At 35.9% G+C, this 23561-nt stretch overlaps 2 protein-coding genes across 2 annotated transcripts; both read right to left on the bottom strand.

Annotated features, from left to right (window-relative positions):
- Positions 1–349: 349 nt before the first annotated feature.
- si:ch211-117n7.7 (Monoacylglycerol lipase ABHD12-like) lies at positions 350–8570 on the bottom strand. The gene is made up of 13 exons (XM_026932039.3): positions 7827–8570; positions 6727–6848; positions 6539–6638; positions 6318–6437; positions 5339–5369; positions 5210–5255; positions 4476–4605; positions 4272–4309; positions 2042–2124; positions 1823–1908; positions 1608–1686; positions 1392–1516; positions 350–964 (listed from the first exon to the last, which is right to left on the bottom strand). Exons 1-13 carry the CDS (start codon positions 7910–7912, stop codon positions 937–939), a joined length of 1074 nt encoding a protein of 357 aa, XP_026787840.1. The 5' UTR covers positions 7913–8570; the 3' UTR covers positions 350–936.
- Positions 8571–8921: 351 nt separating this feature from the next.
- LOC128317981 (lysophosphatidylserine lipase ABHD12-like) lies at positions 8922–23466 on the bottom strand. Its single transcript, XM_053232234.1, has 13 exons — positions 22717–23466; positions 21679–21800; positions 21491–21590; positions 21270–21389; positions 19977–20007; positions 17819–17864; positions 17070–17199; positions 16884–16921; positions 10538–10620; positions 10285–10370; positions 10084–10162; positions 9868–9992; positions 8922–9440 (listed from the first exon to the last, which is right to left on the bottom strand). Exons 1-13 carry the CDS (start codon positions 22800–22802, stop codon positions 9413–9415), a joined length of 1074 nt encoding a protein of 357 aa, XP_053088209.1. The 5' UTR covers positions 22803–23466; the 3' UTR covers positions 8922–9412.
- Between the last annotated feature and the right edge of the window lie 95 nt (positions 23467–23561).

Below are 23561 nucleotides of genomic sequence, written 5' to 3'. Positions count from 1 at the left end.
CATATTCATCAAATACATTTAGTTTATTCATGCTTTTTAAACAGGAAGGCTCCATTCTTCATCAAAATACTTCATCAAGAGACTGTGGACATTGTGGACATTTGCAAATCTAAAAGTCTTCATGTAACTTATTCCCCCTGCATATGATTATTACTTTTGTTCTTAAAAACTATTTTAATGCCTACTTATCCAGTACTAGTGTATTTATATCTTTTTAAAGAAGTGAATATAGAGAAAGAAAAAAGGAAAAGAATCAGAAGATCCTATGAATATTTACCATACAACATGAATTATCTGTACATTTCTTTAAACAACACTATTATTTACACAAAGAAGAAAAGAAGCATAGTCAGGTACTTTAATGTTTATTCTTTGTACACATCATCATCATCATCATCAGGATCTTCTTAGATCCTATGGATATTTTTAATTTACAATACAAACTATCTGTACATTTCTTTCAACAGCACTATTATTTATCACATTATAATCAGGGTCTTTATTAATAAATTCCTTTTAGCATTTATAAAATAATAATCATGATATTACAAGGCATTGTCGTAAAGATATAATTTGTGATGTTTAAGAGTGCTTCAAGACTACTCCTTTACACATAATTACATCTGATAGCTAGAATTCAAATGCACTGTTTATTATATGAAAGTTGTCATAATATATGTGCAATCCATGATATGCATAATGTATCTCTGGAATTTATAAATTGTGTGTGTGTGTGTGTGTGTGAGTGAGAGAGCAAGTGGGAGAGAGAGAGAGAGAGAGAGAGAGAGAGGTGTCTACTGAATTTAACATAAGCTCAGAAGAGGAATGACTTTTAACGAAACTGAACTGCAAGCACACATCACTAAAGTTAACATGGGAGAATAAAACGTATATGTGAAGATAAAACGTGTAGGTTCAACTTGGTCCACCTTCAGATTACTTTGCAACAGACTGCACAAACTCCCTGTAATGGAAACACTGGTATTAATTTAACACTGCACCACATCACTGCTGAATTCTTGAATCAGATTGGTCAGAAGGTGTTGATAAATTTTCTGTAGCAAGTCACAGATTTAAATTAATACATTCGATTAAAGAGAGAGAGAGAGAGAGAGAGAGAGAGAGTGAGAGGAAAGAGGCTGATGAGGAAATTAATGTTTGTAGCTGTTACGTTACAGGAACTAACTTATTTAATGGACAGCACTAAATTAAATTATAAACAGATAAAAATGATGAAGTGTCATTCATTAATTAATAAAAAAAATTACTTGTTGGTAAATTGATGTGGTATGTAGCAAAAACTAGAAAATTTATCAACTTTGCAGTGGTAGTCAATAGTAATAATTTTTGCCTAACAAAATAAATAAACTAACAAGAACAGATTTGTTTACCTTATAAAATTTGGCAAACCAGGATCCCTATAAAGTCCATTATGAAGATATCCATGGGATCCATCAAAGGCAACCAGTCTGACTTTTTCCTCTGACTTCAGCACACTTTTAGCAATGCTGTAAATCTACACAGGGAAATATGGCTTATGACTCTCTCATACACATAACACAAATCATATACACGTAATCAACTGATTGTACATATTTATGCCATACCTCCTCAGCCATCCTGAAAGGAGTCATGTGGTCATCTTTAGAATGAAGGATCATAAGAGGCGTCCTCATTTTTTTCAAGCTAGAGCAAAATAAAATATCCTCATTTAGCAGCTTAGTAATGATCCTGGCATATATTTTGAAGTCTTCTATATTTTGTTTTTCTTTTTTGTCTCAAATGTTTAAATATGACTGTATACACTTAAATATACACTTACTTTTGAACATTGGGTAATACAAATTTATTTGCTTTAATTGAGTCCTGGGAAAAGTAGTACTGTATGTATGGAAATCTCCAGTAATACTAAGAAAAAAAAAGAAGACAGTGGGCGTGCGGTTCTATAGGATATGTCCAGTATACGTTTATGTTTTCATGAAACATGAAAAATAAATTTTTTAATTCCAGTGGCATCTGAAAGACCCAGAACTTTACCTACCCAGGTGAAAGGATGGGGGAATCCTTCTGGCATTTTTATGTCTGTGAAAGCACCTTCAAGTATCACTGCATCAGGGGGGTTTCCTGGCAAAACAGACATATGATAAACTTTGAACTATAATATCAGAATTATGTTTAGAAGTAATATTACAAAACTATAATATTACTTCTAATATACCTTAAAGCAAGTTTTGTAATTAATGTAATTCTAATACAGCAATTGGGTAGTGAAACGTACTGATATTAACCACACATGTTTTGTCTTTTGGGAGTAGAGGAGATCTAAACATTTCTAAACTAAACAATAAATTAAATATGTGACAAACTTATAACTCTTCTGGCTGACCCATCCTTTGTAAGCACAATTATACTACAGTGCTGTTGAATTCTCAAATCTGATTGGTGAAAAAAGTGTTGGTTATTGTCTATAACAGCAGTTCTGACAGTAAGTGCCGGCTACAAGGCTGAGGTTTATAATAATGTGCTCATTCTAATATGTTTACAATATTAATTCACAGTGATGTCTAATTCACAGTGACGCCTATGACTAAGCACCATGTAATCAAACTCTAATTGGTAAGCACATTATTAAATGTGTTATTTAAAAGAGAAAAACTTATAATTGTTGATATGATTAAACTTTCTATAAGGATACATTTATTTAACATTTATGGAAGGAGTCTCCACTGTCAGCACTTTGTAATGGTCAGAGGTAATGCTATGACTTTAAGTTTTCTGCTACAGGAAAGTCTTCAATATGAAGGTGATATTCACTTTCAAGGTGGCACGCAATATTTGTTCAAGACTTTGAGAGAAATTGAGGGGGCTTAGATCATTCTTAGATCAACGTATTTAAATTATGGACAGAATTTTCACTTAAATATGTAAAATATGTAAGGTAAAATAAATAGGTAAATAACAGCAGGTGTTGTGAATTCTTTACGATTTAAGGTTTAAGGTCATTATAATGTCTGTGGTTTACATGCTGTCTCTTATGTTAGTACGTTCGTTACATATGCTGTTCAGAGTATGCACGGTTTTAACATAAGTGGCATATTCTCTGTGCTACTGTGTTTTTGTTTACTCGCAGCGTTCACATGTGCAGGATAAAGTTAGCAAAGTTAGCCGGTGTTTAGCGACCTGTATGAGTAGTATTTCATCATGTTTAACGAGCAGATTAGAACCGCTAGTGTAGCTACTCATATTGCTAATGTTTACAGTGTTTAGTCTAATTTAGGTTTAATATTTCTTTCTATAACACACTCTGCAGTTCCTTATTTGTGCAGTCTTGTAGTAATGATACAATATAATATGTATATCGTGTTTGTATTCCTTTGTTTCCCTGTATTCTAATCGTACTTTACGATAGTTGCTGATATTATTGAAGCTGTAATTTACTGTTGAGTTTGACAGTATGCAGATAATCTGTAATTATTTCTTATCTTATTTATTTCAGAAACAACCTCAGATGCATGTTTTTTATGTGGTTGAACCCTGCACAAATAAAAAGCCAAGACGTATCTGATGACTCCAACTCTCTTATCAGAGCTCTGTAGTGGTCAGTATCTTTGATCAGCAGCTCTCAGTGGGGCAATACCCAAAAGCAGGTTTATGTTAAACTCATTCAAATTAAAAATATGTACATTTACATATTACATATTTACATATACATTGAACTTAATTTGTTGCAGTATGGTTATGTAAAACCTATATAAGGCCATAATCACATTTTAGAGTGTAATGTAAGCGACCTTTGTAACCCTTTTCTGTAAACATTCCACAGCATGCTATAACTATAAACACAAAAAAAATATATGATCTGCCACTGACAGGCAAACTGCTGTGGCATAAAAGGAAAACAATTTGGGACTCCATGTTACAGGAAAAAAATCAACTTTAGGGTGGTGACAGTAACTGGTTTGGGCCACATCACACCACATGATTAGCTGATTACGTTCCTAGTTTTATGGCATCTGCAACATCATTTCAGCTTTGAAAAGTATATATTTGGAAAAATTTGAGCAAAACTTTTTTTATGTATTTTTTTGTTTGATATATGTACATTTTGGTGATTTTTATCAGTTTTGGTTAGTTTTATTAAGTTATTCTTGGGGGCTTTCTTGTGGCCATACGCACTGCATCCCTTATGTAGGTAACTACATAAAAGGCAAACGTCAGGGACTGATTATCTACTTTAGATATGCCAAGTAGTGTAGTGTAATATTTCCTACCTTGCTCCTGTACTTTCACTGCAGTGTTAGTTGCCACTCTGTAAATACAAATATGTGGCTATAAACAAAATATATGATTTGGAACATTAATACATGATTTTAGTTTTAATATAGAACATTACATCACTAAATACTAATATATTGAGAAAATGTCATTTGTAAAACCACAACTGATTTGTCCAAGGTGGTATCAGACTCACTCACCCTGTGCCAAGGGAGTGACCCCATATGATGACCAGACTGCCCTTGCTGCGTGCCCGTACCCAGTGGTACAGATAAAGTGCATCGGTGGTCAGTCCATCCTCTGTGGGCTCTCCGGTGGAATCCCCAAATCCTAGAAGAATTTTACAGACCAAACAGAACTACTAAATTATAGCACTGAAGATCAGCATAAAAATGAATACATTATAGTTGTGATTTGCTTCAGTATGCATACACACTGTATATACTTCAATGTGGAAATATTATATATTTTATCAAATGTTTCAAAAGAAGAGGGTTTAATTTAACATTAACATGACCACACTGAAACATGTGACAGTCTTCTGTGGCAGTCTTCCAAATGACTAAATGTACATGTTAAACAAAGTAGCAGGGATATTTTTGGTAATTAACCTTTTCAGCCTGAGAAATGTTAATATCCAGTTGAATAAGCTCCTGACAAAGAAACAATGCACCTCTCTTGATATAGTTAGGTTTTGTTTAAAACAATGCAATTACAAAATTAACATTTTCCAGTGATCTGAAATGGCCTAATAATGATTAGTCTTATTATACATACAAGATTGTGTAAAGAAAAAAAAACTACATTGAAATGCATTTTTGAAATATAGTAATGCTGCAATCAGAAGCTGTACATCTAGTTATTTTAAATGTTCTATTGTGTTCCTTTAATAACATATGTATACATGATATAGGAGCAGTAAGATGTAACCCACCTCTGTAATCCATAACCACAGCATGATAGCCAAGAGCACTTAACACCTGCAACAATATGAGACATGTGGGTCTCTGGGCTGTTGTTTATGGATTTGATTTTTAACAGTGAAGATGTTGTAGCTACTCACATTGGCAACTCCCAAACGATGTGGAGCTGCTCTGTTTAAATAAAAGTACAGACAAATTTGTACAGTCAACAATAAAATACTCAGAACACTGATAAAACATTTAGAATGTGTAGGCATCACTACAAACTGTTACAAACTGGAGGCATAAGGAAACATCACATTGGTTTTCTATGCTGCAAAATGTTTTTCATTTTTTTTACCTTGGAGGCTGGACATAGTTCATGCAGAGTTCAATGTAATCAATGTAATCAATAATAAAGAAAAGAACTTAAAACAGAACTTATAATAATATTATATATACATGTGTGTGTGTATATATATATATATATATATATATATATATATATATATATATATGTATGCATGTATGTAAAACATAACAGAATAATCTATAGTAAAAGTATTTATAAGTTAGAAAATTAGAGACTAGGGTTATAATATATAATAATATATAATAAACTGCTCTCACACTAGGCCTTTTTTAAACTGCAACTTGACTGCATGCAGCCACAGGTAAATTTAGATGTCACTTCATTACCGGTCAATATCCCAAAAATAGAAAAGCTATTATTTTTAGTTATATTGCAAACCTGGAATATTGGCAATTAAATATTTTCAATTCAACATGGCATACTGTAAATCTCATTTGCTCACTAACAAGAGTAATATTTGCAGTCTTCCATGTTTTTTTAATCTTGCTTGCCAACAACTTGCCCCAACTTTAGACATGATTGGTCAAGAGGTTAAAAAAAACGCACTTGATGTCACTATGTGCTTTTCTGAATTTTTTTTTTTAATTTTGGATGGTCCACTGTGACAAAAAACCCCTGGAAGCAATATGTTTTAAATTTCCATCTGCCTTGCAGCCACTTCACAATGGAGTACAAGTAAAGTGTGCATTTGGTGAGCTGCAGTCATTCCAGCCCTTTGCACATAGGATTTGTTACACGCATTTTCAAGTTTCTACAGATGTTCCCACCTGTTGCCCGTATTGCCATGGAGGTAGATGAAAACAGGGGAACCATCCCCCAAAGACTGCTCATACCACTCCAAACTTTTACCTTGAGCCTCCTTCCACTTTTGCTCAGGAACCGTGTGCCTAATGAGGTACCAGAGACAGTGAGAACAAAAAGCAGACATGTGAAATTGTTTTGCATGTTCACAAAAAGATATTTCATATTTACAAAATGCACAACTGACCATACTCCCAGTGTCACTCCTGCTTCTGAAGTCAGGTACATATTGACGGTGTGATTGAGGCCAAGATCAGAGGGACGCCTCAGGTCAACGAAATATGTTACTGAAGAAAAAGATAAACAATGCTGTGGATGCAATTAACTGCACAAGTGACATTCTCTCATATTTAACCGAGGGACAAATGTACACACTGGCATGTTTATAAACCAGGTACTGTATGACACCGGGAAAGAATCGCAGAACAAACGGTGTGGCCACATACAGAGTGCAGAGGGCTATCAGTCCCCTTTTCACCCACACCCACCATGATGACCTGAAAAAGACGCAAATGAACAGAGCAGCACATGACAAACACCCTGGTGATGAGGGAAAAAAATAAAAACCTACAGTGCTGCATTAGTACATACACCATTTATACAGACCAAACTGCACACAGTGTAAATCCAGCTGCACAAAAAAATACAGGCTGGTAGAGCTGGGGAGATAACTCTGCTGGTATTTGATAACAGTCAAAAATCCTGTTTTGATTGTTTTATCTTTTTTACTGACCACCCAAATAAAGAAGACGACTTTGGGTTTAAAATGTCATCGGTGAGCCGTGATGTTACACTCGTTTACTGGCAACAGGGTTAGAAAAATGTACAGTAAACACTGTAATATCTTACATAGTATAAAACAATTGACTGATACCTTTTTTTTTTTTTTAAACAACAGTTTATCCTTACTGGGATTTGAACACAAGACCTTCTGATCTGAAACTTCATGCCTTAAAGTCTGAGCCACCACAACCAGCTTGCAGTTATTCAATGCACTCGATTAGTGTAAGTTAATACAGTTGTGGAGGTGTTTGAATCAATGCCAGCTAGTTGAGTTAGTTTTACAGTAACTAGCTGTGGTGAGTTAGTTGTGCTTTGAGTTACAGATCAGAAGGTTGTGTGTTCTGTTGCCAACCTTACTGTAAAATTTACAGTTTTGTTTTGTTTTTTTACAATGTAGCATGAGGATGATTACACTGTATGTTTGATGGAGAGAGACTACACTGTACTTCTGCAGGTTGCTCTGGATAAAGACATCTACATCCTGTGAATATCTTAATTACACAAAGGACTTATTTATGTCTAGCGAGGACACCTTTAATGTAACTATTCATTAATAATGTGATTTGAGTGGCCACTATATGTGGCCTTTAGAATTTTAATAATTTATTTTTATTAATGTATGACCTGGAATTATTTACCAAACATAAGTGTCATAGAGTGAAAGAGGAAAAGTGTGGACTAATGTCACTAACCTGGCTTGCACTTTAACAGTTTCGCTTTTCACTGGTTTCTCCTCAGTTCGTTTGGATGCAGCAGTTTCATCAACTCTTCTTCTCATCTCGGAATAGATATAAAACAGTGAAGCACACCTTCAGTAGGGTAGGAGAGTAAGAGACCAGCGCTTCCTTTACTGCACACTACTTTAGCTAGATGAATTTCTACTTGCTGTGTTGGACAGTGACAGCTGCTGTCTTGATAAAGTCTTGGGACTTTGAACAATTTGGCTACGTCTGAAACCGCCCACTGCCGTAGATAAACACTGCGGTTACGTTGCCTGAATTCCGGAAAAGTCAGCTCCGCTTACCCACTCTTTAAAATGTTGGTCTGCGTATACATCAGCCTTTACGGTAGACAGTTAGCGAACCTTGCTCGCGCTTTTCAGGTTCATTGAAAACGAAATGAAAACTTTGTTTTTAATTTTGAAGACAGAAGTTCAGCAATACCTAAACACAATATCAAAGTTAAAAACATATAAATTGTGTAAAAACCTGTAAAAAACAGTTTGATGTTTTTATTTAATACAATTTTTCTGTTGTTTATTTTTGATTTTTTTTTTTTGTATTTAATTCTCTCGTTCTCTTAATGTACCCAAGGCTGTAACTGTAAAACTGAAAAACAACAACAACAACAACAAACAAACAAACAAAAAAACCACTGGTTTGTAATGACAAAAATCCTCCCAAATGGCCGTTGATGTTGATATGTGCCGCTTTAAGATCAGCGTCTCGGGTACTCATCACGTGACTTTTTTTGTTTTGACCGTATTTGTTTGAAATTATGGGATGGCAAACTCTTCCAAACTCCCCCATGCTCATCCAGCCGATATATTTAGCTTTTTAAAATCCTAAAATAATAATAATAATAATAATAATAATAATAATAATAATAATAATAAATAATAAATAAATAAATAAAATAAAATTAAGATACTCATGATTTTTATCCTTTTTTTTTTTTTACAGCTTAACGCTATAATGCAATCCTATGAATATTTACCTTACAATATAAATTATCTGTACATTTGTTTAACAACACAATTATTTACACAAAGAAGAAAAGAAGCATAGTCAGGTACTTTAATGTTTATTCTTTGTACACATCATCATCAACCTTATCATCATCATCATCATCATCAGGATCTTCTTAGATCCTATGGATATTTTTAATTTACAATACAAATTATCTGTACATTTCTTTCAACAACACTATTATTTATCACATTATAATCAGGGTCTTTTTAGTAACTCTTTAAGCTTATTACTAAATGCTTTTTAGCATTTATAGCATTTATTTATATACCCTTTATAAAGTAGTAATCGTGATATAACGAGGCATTGTCATAAAGATATAATTTGTGATGTTTAAGAGTGCTTCAAGACTACTCCTATAAACATGATTACATCTGATAGCTAGAATTCAAATGCACTGTTTACTAGTCACAGATGTATGACAGTTGTCATAATATATGTGCAATCCATGATATGCATAATGTATGTGGATTATCTCTGGAATTTATACATTTTGTGTGTGTGTGTGTGTGTGTGTGAGTTTGTTCAGATTACTTTGCAACAGACTGCACAAACTCCCTGTAATGGAAACACTGGTATTAATTTAACACTGCACCACATCACTGTTGAATTCTTGAATCAGACTGGTCAGAAGGTGTTGATAATTCTTTTTTTTTTTTGTAGCAATTCACAGATTAAATTAATACGTTAGATTAAATTAATGCATTAGATTATAGAGAGAGAGAGAGAGAGAGAGAGTGAGAGGAAAGAGGCTGATGAGGAAATTAATGTTTGTAGCTGTTATGTTACAGGAACTAACTTATTTAATGGACAGCACTAAATTAAATTATAAACAGATTAAAATGAAGTGTCATGCAATTGTACTTGTTGGTAAATTGATGTGGTATGTAGCAAAAACTAGAAAAATCAACTTTGCAGTGGTAATCAATAATAATTCATTTTTGCCTAAGAAAATAAATAAACTAACAAGAACAGATTTGTTTACCTTATAAAATTTGGCAAACCAGGATCCCTATAAAGTCCATTATGAAGATATCCATGGGATCCATCAAATGCAACCAGTCTGACTTTTTCCTCTGACTTCAGCACACTTTTAGCAGTGCTGTAAAGCTACACAGGGAAATATGTCTTATGACTCTCTCATACACATAACACAAATCATATACACGTAATCAACTGATTGTACATATTTATGCCATACCTCCTCAGCCATCATGAAAGGACTCACATGGTCATCTTTAGAATGAAGGATCATAAGAGGCGTCCTCATTTTTTTCAAGCTAGAGCAAAATAAAATATCCTCATTTAGCAGCTTAGTAATGATCCTGGCATATATTTTGAAGTCTACTGTATTACATTTTTCCTTTTTGTTTCAAATGTTTAAATATGACTGTACACTTACTTTTCAACATTGAGCAATACTGATTTATTTGGTTCAGTTGGGCGCTGGGAAAAGTAGTACTGTATGTATGGAAATCTCCAGTAATACTAAGAAAAAGAAGACAGTGGACATGCGGTTTTATAGGATATGTTCAAAGCATATATGTTTATGTTCTCGTGAAATGCATTTCTGAACTACTACAATGCACTTGCATTAAATTCCATGCATTTTTTTTAATTCCAGTGGCATCTGAAAGACCCAGAACTTTACCTACCCAGGTGAAAGGTTGGCGGGATCCTTCTGGTATTTTTATATATGTGAAAGCACCTTCAAGTATCACTGCATCAGGGGGTTTTCCTGGCAAAACAGACATATGAAAAACTTTGAACTATAATATTTAAAAGAGAAAAAACATATAATTATTGATATGATTAAGCTTTCTATAAGGAGACATTTATTTAACATTTATGGAAGGAATCTCCACTGTCAGCACTTTGTAATGGCCAGAGGTAAAGCTGTGACTAAGTTTTCCGCCACAAGAAAGTCTTCAGGATGAAGGACCTTGCACTTTCAAGGTAACAAGCAACAACATTCTTAGATCAACATATTTAAATTATGCACAGAATTTCCACTTAAATATTGAAAATATGTAATGTAAAATAAATAGGTAAATAACGACAGATTCATGTTAAACTCATTCAAATTAAAAATATGCACATTTATGAACTTCATTTATTGCAGTAAGGCAGACATTATGCCATTATGTAAAACCTACATAAGGCTGTAATCACATTTTAGATGTGTAATGTGTAATGTAAGTGTTGAAACCCTTTTCCGCACACATTCCACAGCATGCTATAACTATCAACACATTATAAACATGATGTGCCATTGACAGGCAAACTGCTGTGGTTCCTGTTTTTGAATCGTTTGCCAGGAATTTCTTGCCTGTGTCGGCATTTCAACTTTTTTTGTTTCTTTCTTTTTCATCAATAATTTTATTTCATCAATCCTGTTAGGGTGGGACGGTGTCCATCCCACTCGGGAAAGTGCTTCTCTCATTTTTTGCAGCATAGCACAAAGTCTCAGAACAGGCATGGTTAATCTGTGACAATCCAGAGCCAAGGCCAGGGAGCAGACAAGCAGGCTAAACCGACCATCTGCTAGCTGCACTGAATCTTCACTCAAGTTCCACTGTATTGAGACTGTGTCCGTTCCGTTCAGCCCTGTCTATCTGGCAGAACAGGAGGTGTCACAGTTATTTATACTGGTAATCTAGGCGTCACACAAAAACCTAGTCATAAATTCAACACGTTGAAGTTCTTTATACTAACATAACATACATAACCACAAAAAAATAAGTCTACCCAGTCGAGTCTGCTAATTATTATTTACAGACCCCCAGGGCCATATTCTGAATTCCCTTGTGAATTTGCCGATTTCATCTCTAACCTGGTTGCTTCTTTAGACAAAGCCTTAATTGTTGGAGACTTTAATATTCATTTTGATAATCCAGAAGACCCTCTGAGAACAGCAGTTGTGTCCATTCTAGATTCAGTAGGGGTTCCACTAAATATAGAAAATATAGTTACATTTCCGCAGTCTGAAGCTATCTCAGATCATTATCTCATGTCATTTAAAATGTGTTTTAATCATAATATACGGACCTTGCCACGCTACTGCGTCAAACATACATTCACATAAGCTACTGCAAAGAGTTTAATCAATAATCTCCCAGAGTTACCAACCATGATTGGATCACTGTCTGAAATCCTGAAGAACTTGATCAGGCAACTGAATGCTTAGAGTCAACGTTCCACTACACGCTAGACAAGGTAGCTGCACTTAAAAGAAAATTAATTAGAGAAATAAAGTTAGCACCCTGTTATAACGAAAACATACGCACCTTAAAACAGACCACTTGAAAATTAGAACGTAAATGGCGTCAAAAAAAAAATTGGTAGTATTTCAAACAGCATGGAAGTAGAGCCTCCTGAGCTATAGAAAAGCTCTTAGCACTGCTAGATCAATGTATTTCTCCACCCTAATTGAAGATAACAAAAATGATCCTAGATTCTTATTTAATACTGTAGCAAAATTAACTAGGTATTAAAGCTGCAAGCAGCGCTTTCGGGGGCCAAGCACCCAGACTCGGGGAGCCACACATTCACAGACATGCTACGATTGCTGCCTAAGCAATCAGAGGAAAGCAGAGCCATAACTTTAGGCAAAGGGATTCAAGAGTGATTTGTTGTTTCACTCACAATGTGTATGTTTTGACCACAGACAATGGTGGAATTCTCTGACTGTAGGAGGAAAGGTCTAGATCAACAAATGGGCAGCAGGGTGGCACTGCTGCAACATTGTTTAAACAGATGGCAAGATGATTTGAGCCAAATTTGGTGAATATTGGATAAAATTTGGAGGAGGAGTAGCAAAAATGGCAGTTAGATGTAAGCATTTTTAGCATGTTATTGTTACTTTTGACCAGTAGGTGGCACTGGCACGAAATTTGTTGCATAGCCTCAGGTCATGGTCCTGAAAATGACTACCAAGTTTTGTGTCAGTGCACAAAGTTGTTGCTGAGATACAGAATCAATTCCTGTTTGGCAGCTTCGCCGTCAGATTTGTTGGCCCATTACGGACAAACCATTTGGAAAATTAAAAACTTTTGATAACTTTTGTGAGGCTTACTCTGAAGATGATGTGTGCCAAATTTGGTGATGATTGGAGAACATTTGCAGGAGGAGTAGCGAAAAAACAACATTTTTTCAACAAAATCCAAGATGGATTGAACAGGAAGTACACTTGAATTTCAGATGTTGGTGTGGATTCACTTCTGCATATGCCAGGGAATAATGTTAAAAACGAACTGTGAATTTATCACAAGCTCTTCAAATAATATAAGGAAAAAAATTGAAAGTTGTTACAGTTCTTGACCACAAGGTGGCGCAGTCACAAACCTTCTTGGGTACATTCAAGATGATGTGAACCAAATGTGGTGAAGACTGGACAAAACCTGGAGGAGGAGGAGTAGCAAAGTCGCATTGAACTTGTCTCGACCCAAGGAATCCAAGGATGCCTGACTTTAAAATTTTGGACACACGGTTCAAAAGTTATGACCATAAATGTACTTCCACATTAGGCCCAAATCTGACTAGAGCGTTGGCATCACTTAGCCCAAATTTGGTAAGAATGTTCCTTAGACCATCCCCAATCAGTATGCCAAATTTCACAACTTTTTCTCAGACGGTTCTATAGGCTGCCATAGACACCCTAGCCAGAGGAAGAAGAAGAAGAGGAAAAAGAAGAAAACATAGAATAACAATAGAGTGCCTATGCACCTTCAGTGCTTGGCCTCCTAACAATAGGGTGCCTGTGCGCCTTTGGTGCTTGGCCCCCTAATAAGAAAACAGAAAATAACTATAGGGTGCCTGTGCACCTTTGGTGCTTGGCACCCTAATCAGATCACAAAAGAAGCATCCACACAATCATTATATAGCAGTGATGACTTCATGAATTTTTTCAGTGGTAAAATTATATCAGGCAAATATATCAGGCAAAAGGTTCAGACTATTAATTTAAAACCAGACAGTTTTATGACTCTGTAGGTAATATAACAATATCAGATCAATGATTAGAATGTTTACTCCCCCTCGAGACACCGAACTATTTTCACTAATTTCCTCATCAAAATCATCAACTTGTACACTAGATCCCTTACCTACATGTTTCTTCAAACAGATAATTCCAGAAGCAATCTAACCTCTTCTAAAAATAATCAGTGCTGCCCTTAGCACTGGCTATGTACCTAAATCTTTTAAACTAGCAGTTACCTACATAGGAATAACATTTATGAAATGTATCAGTCAGGATTTAGGCCTCACCATAGCACAGAGAAAGCACTGGTTAAAGTGGTAAATGACCTACTGCTGGCCTCTGATCAGGGTTGTGTCTCCTTGCTCGTGTTGCTTGACCTTAGTGCAGCTTTTGATACCATTGACCATGCTATTCTCCTTGATAGACTAGAAAATGTTGTTGGCGTTAAGAGAACGGCTCCTGGCTCAGGTCTTATTTGACTGATCATTATTAGTTTGTAGATATAAATGGTGACTTCTCAATGCATACTAAGGTAAAGTTTGGTGTTCTGTAAGGTTCTGTTTTAGGCCCACTGCTCTTTTCTTTATATATGTGTAGGATCTGAAGTGAACAGGCAAGGAAAGCAAAGAAGCCATAAAGCTAGGAATCCTGCTCCCAGACTTTGTAGAGCCAAGTTAATTACCGCTTGTTTACTGATTGCTAGATTTCAACTGTCCTGTGAACAATCAGCAACTGACAGGACATCCCTGACCAGAGGACAAACCCAACACGATGGTAAAACTGACAACTACAGAAAAAACTCTGAGTCTCATCCAATCCATCTTTGAGAGAGTCCAACACATCTTCGGAGTCTCATCCACCACATCTTTGCAAGAGTCTCATCCACCACATCTTTGCAAGAGTCCATCAACATCTTCAGGGAGCCTCTACCAACATCTTCAAGGAGTTCTCTTCAACTAACAGCTCAAGAGAGTCTCCATCCACAACTGAAGGAAGTCTCATCAACCAAGAGCTTTAGAAGTTCATCACGAGGAGATTACGCTTGCTCTGAGACTCCGCATCCAGACTGGCTCTTGCAAAGCCTCCAACTGTCGCCTTTGCACCGTTGTGAACCATTCATCAAAGTTTTGCAACCCGCCTAAGAGACTCCACCGGGTTCGCACCTCACTCTGTCTATCTTCCTCATTGGTCTTTCGAGATGCCACATAAGGCCAACCAGACCGCCGACAAATCAACATCGTCGGAAAATCCTTCCAAACAACAGCGCAATGAGGGAATCCCTGGCAACACAAACGCAAGTATAGAACCTCCAGATTCTCGCTGAACTGGTGCATTTAATACAAGTTTAAAGCCCTTCTAAACAAAGCGAATGTTAAATTAAACTGATAAGTTGATGGTTCGTTCAGGTCATGGTCTGAGAAACTGCTAGAAACTTGGAATTTCATTCACTCTCTTTTCAAAACCATTTTCACCCCTGTTTACGTGAGTGTGTGTGTGTGTGTGTGTTTGTGTTAGATTAGTTTCTGTGTTTTAGAATAGTAATAAAGTCTCGTCTGATTTTTAAAGGCCAGTGTCTTGTGTCTCTGTGCTTCAAATTTATTGCCTTAAACTGTCAATCTTGTTACTGTGGTCTTAATATAGTGTTTTGCTATATTTAGGATATTATTGCCATTGGCCACGGAGGTAATATCCCATACACAATTAATAAATGCACTCATTTCCACTTATCGCTGGACGAATAGTTGATCAGCTTTTAAAAGATTAAGTTTACAAATTTCCCCTTCTGAGCTGATCTGCTAATTTCCTTACATATATTGGTGGAGAATACATCAGCTTAACCTAAACAGCTAAATTCCTTACATATGCTACCTCTGGGCAAAATTATTTGTAAACATGGTATTAGCTTCCACTGTTATGCTGATGACACACAGTTGTATGTTTCAGCAAAGCCAGATGACAGTCACTAGCTTAATAAAGTTGAGGAATGTGAAAGGACATTAGACACTGGATGCTTATTAACTTCTTTTTACATAATAACCACGACACAGAAATATTTGTACTAGGACCACATACAGCTAGAAGTAAGCTTTCTGATTACGTAGTAACTCTGGATGGCCTTTCTGTTATATCATGTGCAGCAGTAAAGGATCTTGGTGTGATTATTGACTCCAGTCTTTCATTTGAAGCTCATGTAGATAATCATACTAGGATAGCCTTCTTTCATCTCAGAAATATTGCTAAGATAAGAAATATGTCACTACATGATGCAAAATTAGTTCATGCTTTTGTTACCACTAGGTTGGAGTATTGTAATGCTTTACTGTCTGGATGTTCCAGTAGGTGCATTAACAAGCTCCAGTTAGTCCAGAATGCAGGCGCGAGAGTCCTTACTAGAACCAGAAGATATGACCACAGCACCCCTATCTTATTCATACTGCATTGGCTCCCAATCAAATTTCGCATTGATTATAAAGTACTACTATTGACCTATAAAGCACTGAATGGTCTCACCCCACAGTATCTGAGCGAACTTTTGGTCTTTGATAATCTGTCATGCCTACTTCAATCAGAAGGTACAGGCTATTTGTTGGTTCCTCGAATAGTGAAGGCTACAAACTTTTTGAATTGAATTGAATTGAATTAAAAACAAAACAATTTGGGACACCCTGGTATGAGAAAATAATCAACTTTGGGGTGGTGACAGTAACTCTGGTTTGTGTCAGGCCACATCACACCATGTGGTAGTTGATTATGTTCCCAATGTCATTTCTTGAAGTATACATTTTGAAAAATATGAGCAAAACTTTTTTTTTTTTTTTTTTACATTTTTGTTTGATATTTGCATGTTTTGGTGATTTTTTTTTATCAGCTTTGGATAGTTTTATTAAGTTATTCTTGGGGGCTTTCTTGTGGCCATACGCACTGCATACCTTACGTAGGTAACTACATAAAAGCCAAATGTCAGGGACTGATATTTTCTACTTTAGATATGCCAAGTAGTGTAGTGTAATATTTCCTACCTTGCTCCTGTACTTTCACTGCAGTGTTAGTTGCCACTCTGTAAATACAAATTATGTGTCAATAAACAAAATTTATGATTTGGTACATTAATACATGGTTTTAGTTTTAATATAGAACATTACATCACTATATACTAATATTCTGAGAAAACGTCATTTGTCCAAGGTGGTATCAGACTCACTCACACTGTGCCAAGGGAGTGACCCCATATGATGACCAGACTGCCCTTACTGCGTGCCCGTACCCAGTGGTACAGATAAAGTGCATCGGTGATCAGTCCAACCGCAGTGGGCTCTCCAGTGGAATCCCCAAATCCTAGAAGAATTTTACAGACCGAACAGAACTACTAAATTATAGCACTGAGGATCAGCATAAAACTGTGCACACTGTAGGTGTGATTTGCTTCAGTATGCATACACACTGTGAAAATATCATATATTTTATCAAATGTTTCAAAAGAAGAGGGTTTAATTTAACATTAACATGACCACACTGAAACATTTCAGTGTCAATTAACAATGCAAGTCTTGCATTTCTGTGACAGTCTTCCAAATGACTAAATGTAAATGTAAAACAAACTAGCAGGGATATTTTTGGTAATTAACCTTTTTCGGCCTGAGAAATGTTAATATCCAGTTGAATAAGCTCGTGACAAAGAAACAATGCACCTCTCTTGATATAGTTAGGTTTTGTTTAAAACGATGTGATTACAAAATTAACATTTTCCAGTGATCTGAAATGGCCTAATAATGATTAGTCTTATTATACATACAAGATTGTGTAAAGAAAAAAAAACTACATTGAAATGCATTTTTGAAATATAGTAATGCTGCAATCAGAAGCTGTACATCTATATCAGTTATTTTAAATGTTCTATTGTATTCCTTTAATAACATATGTATACATGATATAGGAGCAGTAAGATGTAACCCACCTCTGTAATCCATAACCACAGCATGATAGCCAAGAGCACTTAACACCTGCAACAATATGAGACATGTGGACACGTTGTCTATGGATTTGATTTTTTTTTGTTCCAAAGTATTTTTATTGGATATTTTGTCAAACATGAAACATATAATACAGTTAGACATCTTTTTCATCTTTTAAATAACATCCCTACCCACAACAATTCCCCCTGTTGCACAATTATACATTTAAGCTTTCTAATATGAAGAAAAAAAAAAATTCTACTCCTATGAGATAACTGAGGGGTCCATCTTCTTTATCTGATCTAAAACAGGTTGCCAAGTAATATAAAACATGTTGGTACAACCTCTTATAGTGTGCCATATTTTTTCTAAGGCCATATAATGTAGTAAGTCCTTAAGCCATTGCTTGAAGGTTGGAGGGGATTTTTCTTTCCATTTGAGCAGTATTAACCTCCGGGCTAAAAGCATAGTAAAAGCGATCAGATTTTTCTTACTTTGATTAAACCTTAAGGATCGTGGTATGATACCAAATATTGAAATTATGGCCTCAGGCTCTATACATGTCTTTAATGTATCAGAGAGATATTTAAATACCAACTGCCAGAAATCTTTTAATTTTGGACAAAGCCAAAACATGTGAGATAGTGTTGCTGGCTCAATTGCACACCTACCACAGTTAGGGTCTAAATTTGGTTTGAATTTGGCTAACTTCACTTTGGATCAATGCAGTCTGTGAGCAATTTTAAATTGAATTACTCTATGTTTTAGACAAATTGAAGATGAATAAATATTATTTAAGACAGACTGCCACATGTCTTCTGAGAGTTCTATATCTAATTCCACCTCCCATTTTCTTTTTAATTGAGCTAGGGGTTCCAGGTTATGAGAATTGATTACAGAATAAATTTTACCAATGGTTCCTTTGGAATATGGACTCAGGTCCATAATAGACTCAAGAAGGGAACAGGGAGGCAACGAAGGAAAGTGGCTCAATGAGGAAGACACAAAGCTACGAAGCTGAAGATATCTAAAAAAATAAGAGTCAGGAATTTGAAACTTCATTTTCATTTGACTGAATGATCAAAGTCTCCATCAATAAACATATCTTTTAGTGTCCTAAGACCTTTCACAGACCAAATATTAAAGGTTTCATCCATAATAGAAGGGGTAAACATGTGATTTCTTGCTATGGGAGCGTAGATTGATAATTCCTTGAGTGCAAAACTTCTTCTAAATTGTGCCCCTATTTTGAATGAGTGTTTAACCACTGGATTTGAAGAAAATTTAAATATTGGTTCGGGTGGCGGGAGTTTTGAGCAGAGCAGGGCGTGAAGAGAGGCCGGCCGACATGACATATTTTCTAAAGACAACCAATTGGGACCACTATTATTTGATGAATTAATCCAATATAACACTGCACGGATATTAGCTGCCCAGTAGTAATACTGAATGTTGGGTAAAGACAGACCTCCATGCTCTCTGTGTCGCTGTAAAATACTTTTGCGGATGCGCACATATTTCCTGTTCCATATGAATGATGATATTAATTTGTCTAATAGTGAGAAAAAAGATTTTGTCAAAAATATAGGTATGCATTGGAAAAGATATAGGAATCTAGGTAGAATATTAATTTTTATAGTATTTATTCTGCCACCTAATGATAACGGTAATGAGCTCCAACGTTCAAAGTCTTTTTTAATGGAATCCATCAGTGGGGGGAAATTTGCTTTGTACAAATATTTGTATTAGTGATCCATATACCTAGGTATTTAAATTTATCTTTAGTTAATTTAAATGGTAAAGAGCTAAAGATAATCTGTCTAGCAGCAAAGTTGATAGGCATAAGCTCACTTTTCTGCATATTTGTTTTGTAGCCTGATATTTTCCCGAAAGCATCCAGTAAAGTCAAAATTTGTGGCAGACTCTTTAATGGTTCAGATATATACAGAAGGGTGTCATCCGCATAAAGAGAAACTCTATGTTCGGAGTTTTCCCTCCGTATACCCTTAATATTAACATCATTCCGTATTGCAATGGCTAGGGGCTCAATTACCAATGCAAATAACAAGGGGGATAAATGAGAGCCCTATCTGGTCCCACGTTCTAGTGAAATGAAGGGTGGATTTGATTTTTAACAGTGAAGATGTTGTAGCTACTCACATTGGCAACTCCCAAACGATGTGGAGCTGCTCTGTTTAAATAAAAGTACAAATTTGTACAGTCAACAATAAAATACTCAGAACACTGATAAAACATTTAGAATGTGTAGGCATCACTACAAACTGTTACGAACTGGAGGCATAAAGAAACATCACATTGGTTTTCTATGCTGCAAAAGTTTTTTTTAACTTGGAGGCTGGACATAGTTCATGCAGAGTTCAATGTAATCAATGTAAGCAATAATATGAATGAACTTAAGACAAAACTTATAATAACATTATATATACAGTATATATATGAAATATAGAAATATAGAAATGGTGCAAAAAACCTCGCTTTTTTCACCAAGAGAATGATCAACTGTATTTGCCAGTTGTTGTCAGCAGGTCTTTTGCATTTATGGAAGATTAACCCTCTGGATTAAGCCTGTTATATAACAAACTGCTCTCACACTAGGCCTTTTTTTTTTTTTTTTAAAGTGAAGTGACATGTGGCCAAGTATGGTGACCCATACTCGGAATTTGTGCTCTGCATTTAACCCATCCAAGTGCACACACACAGTAGTGAACACACACCTGGAGCCCAGGGAGCAGTTGGGGGTTCAGTGCCTTGCTCAAGGGTCTCACCTCAGTCATGGTATTGAGGGTGGAGGAGAGCGCTGGTCATTCACTCCCCCCACCAACAATCCCTGCTGGACCTGAGATGCAAACCCACGACCTTCAGGTTACAAGTCCAGCTCTCTAAGCATTAGGCCACGACTGCCCACTTTTTTTTTTTTTTTTTTTTTTTTTTTTTTTTTTTAATACAGCCACAGGTATATTCGGACATCAATTCTATCCTGGTGAATATCCCAAAAATAGAAAAGCTATTATTTTTAGTTATATTGCAAACCTGGAATATTGGCAATTAAATATTTTCAATTCAACATGGCATACTGTAAATCTCATTTGCTCACTAATAAGCGTAATATTTGCAGTCTTCCATGTTTTTTTTTTTTTGCTTGCCAACAACTTGCCCCAACTTTAGACATAATTGGTCAGAAGGTTTAAAAAAAAAAAAGGCACTTGATATCACTCTGTGCTTTTCTGAATTTTTTTTTAAATTTTGGATGGTCCACTGTGACAAAAAACCCCTGGAAGCAATATTTTTTAAAAGCATCCATGTTCCATCTGCCTTGCAGCCACTTCACAATGGAGTACAAGTAAAGTGTGCATTTGGTGAGCTACAGTCATTCCAGCCCTTTGCACATAGGATTTGTTACACGCATTTTCAAGTTTCTACAGATGTTCCCACCTGTTGCCCGTATTGCCATGGAAGTAGATGAAAACAGGGGAACCATCCCCCAAAGACTGCTCATACCACTCCAAACTTTTACCTTGAGCCTCCTTCCACTTTTGCTCAGGAACCGTGTGCCTAATGAGGTACCAGAGACAGTGAGAACAAAAAGCAGCTATGTGAAATTGTTTTGCATGTTCACAAAAAGATATTTCATATTTACAAAATGCACAACTGACCATACTCCCAGTGTCACTCCTGCTTCTGAAGTCAGGTACATATTGACGGTGTGATTGAGGCCAAGATCAGAGGGACGCCTCAGGTCAACGAAATATGTTACTGAAGAAAAAGATAAACAATGCTGTGGATGCAATTAACTGCACAAGTGACATTCTCTCATATTTAACCGAGGGACAAATGTACACACTGGCATGTTTATAAACCAGGTACTGTATGACACCGGGAAAGAATCGCAGAACAAACGGTGTGGCCACATACAGAGTGCAGAGGGCTATCAGTCCCCTTTTCACCCACACCCACCATGATGACCTGAAAAAGACGCAAATGAACAGAGCAGCACATGACAAACACCCTGGCGATGAGGAAAAAAAATAAAAACCTACAGTGCTGCATTAGTACATACACCATTTATACAGATCAATCTGCACACAGTGTAAATCCAGCTGCACAAAAAAAAAAATACAGGCTGGTAGAGCTGGGGAGATAACTCTGCTGGTATTTGATAACAGTCAAAAATCCTGTTTTGATTGTTTTATCTTTTTTACTGACCACCCAAATAAAGAAGACGACTTTGGGTTTAAAATGTCATCAGTGAGCCGTGATGTTACACTCGTTTACTGGCAACAGGGTTAGAAAAATGTACAGTAAACACTGTAATATCTTACATAGTATAAAACAATTGACTGATACCTTTTTTTTTTTTTTTTAAAACAACAGTTTGTCCTTACTGGGATTTGAACACAAGACCTTCTGATCTGAAACTTCATGCCTTAAAGTCTGAGCCACAGCTAGCCTGCGGTTAGTCAATGCACTCTTTTAGTGTGAGTTAATACAGTTGTTTGCATCAATGCCAGCTAGTTGAGTGAGTTAGTTTTGCTTTGAGTTACAGATCAGAAGGTTGTGTGTTCTGTTGCCAACCTTACTGTAAAATTTACAGTATATTTTTAATGAGGATGATTACACTGTATGTTTGATGGAGAGAGACTACACTGTACTTCTGCAGGTTGCTCTGGATAAAGACATCTACATCCTGTGAATATCTTAATTACACAAAGGACTTATTTATGTCTAGCGAGGACACCTTTAATGTAACTATTCATTAATAATGTGATTTGAGTGGCCACTATATGTGGCCTTTAGAATTTTAATAATTTATTTTTATTAATGTATGACCTGGAATTATTTATAGAGCCAAAGAGGAAAAGTGTGGACTAATGTCACTAACCTGGCTTGCACTTTAACAGTTTCGCTTTTCACTGGTTTCTCCTCAGTTCGTTTGGATGCAGCAGTTTCATCAACTCTTCTTCTCATCTCGGAATAGATATAAAACAGTGAAGCAAACCTTCAGTAGGGTAGGAGAGTAAGAGACCAGCGCTTCCTTTACTGCACACTACTTTAGCTAGATGAATTTCTACTTGCTGTGTTGGACAGTGACAGCTACTGTCTTGATAAAGTCTTGGGACTTTGAACAATTTGGCTACGTCTGAAACCGCCCACTGCCGTAGATAAACACTGCGGTTACGTTGCCTGAATTCCGGAAAAGTCAGCTCCGCTTATCCACTCTTTAAAATGTTGGTCTGCGTATACATCAGCCTTTACGGTAGACAGTTAGCGAACCCTGCTCGCGCTTTTCAGGTTCATTGAAAACGAAATGAAAACTTTGTTTTTAATTTTGAAGACAGAAGTTCAGCAATACCTAAACACAATATCAAAGTTAAAAACATATAAATTGTGTAAAAACCTGTAAAAAACAGTTTGATGTTTTTATTTAATACAATTTTTCTGTTGTTTATTTTTGATTTTTTTTTTTTGTATTTAATTCTCTCGTTCTCTTAATGTACCCAAGGCTGTAACTGTAAAACTGAAAAAAAAAAACAACAACAACAAACAAACAAACAAAAAAACCACTGGTTTGTAATGACAAAAATCCTCCCAAATGGCCGTTGATGTTGATATGTGCCGCTTTAAGATCAGCGTCTCGGGTACTCGTCACGTGACTTTTTTGTTTCGACCGTATTTGTTTGAAATTATGGGATGGCAAACTCTTCCAAACTCCCCCATGCCCATCCA

The sequence above is a fragment of the Pangasianodon hypophthalmus genome, chromosome 3, assembly GCF_027358585.1.
Source record: "Pangasianodon hypophthalmus isolate fPanHyp1 chromosome 3, fPanHyp1.pri, whole genome shotgun sequence".
Lineage (NCBI taxonomy): Eukaryota > Metazoa > Chordata > Actinopteri > Siluriformes > Pangasiidae > Pangasianodon > Pangasianodon hypophthalmus.
Note: the sequence above shows the minus strand (reverse complement) of the source record. Positions and strands in the feature narration are given on the sequence as shown.

Coding starts and splice junctions, on each gene's coding strand:
- LOC128317981 (XM_053232234.1), bottom strand. CDS start 22,802: ATGAGAAGAAGAGTTGATGAAACTGCTGCATCCAAACGAACTGAGGAG. Junction 17,200..17,818: donor TGTGGTTATGGATTACAGAG/GTGGGTTACATC, acceptor AAATTCTTCTAG/GATTTGGGGATTCCACTGGA. Junction 10,621..16,883: donor AGTGAAAGTACAGGAGCAAG/GTAGGAAATATT, acceptor CTGTTTTGCCAG/GAAAACCCCCTGATGCAGTG.
- si:ch211-117n7.7 (XM_026932039.3), bottom strand. CDS start 7,912: ATGAGAAGAAGAGTTGATGAAACTGCTGCATCCAAACGAACTGAGGAG. Junction 6,438..6,538: donor GGAGTGACACTGGGAGTATG/GTCAGTTGTGCA, acceptor GTACCTCATTAG/GCACACGGTTCCTGAGCAAA. Junction 1,909..2,041: donor TCCCCCATCCTTTCACCTGG/GTAGGTAAAGTT, acceptor TTTTTTTCTTAG/TATTACTGGAGATTTCCATA.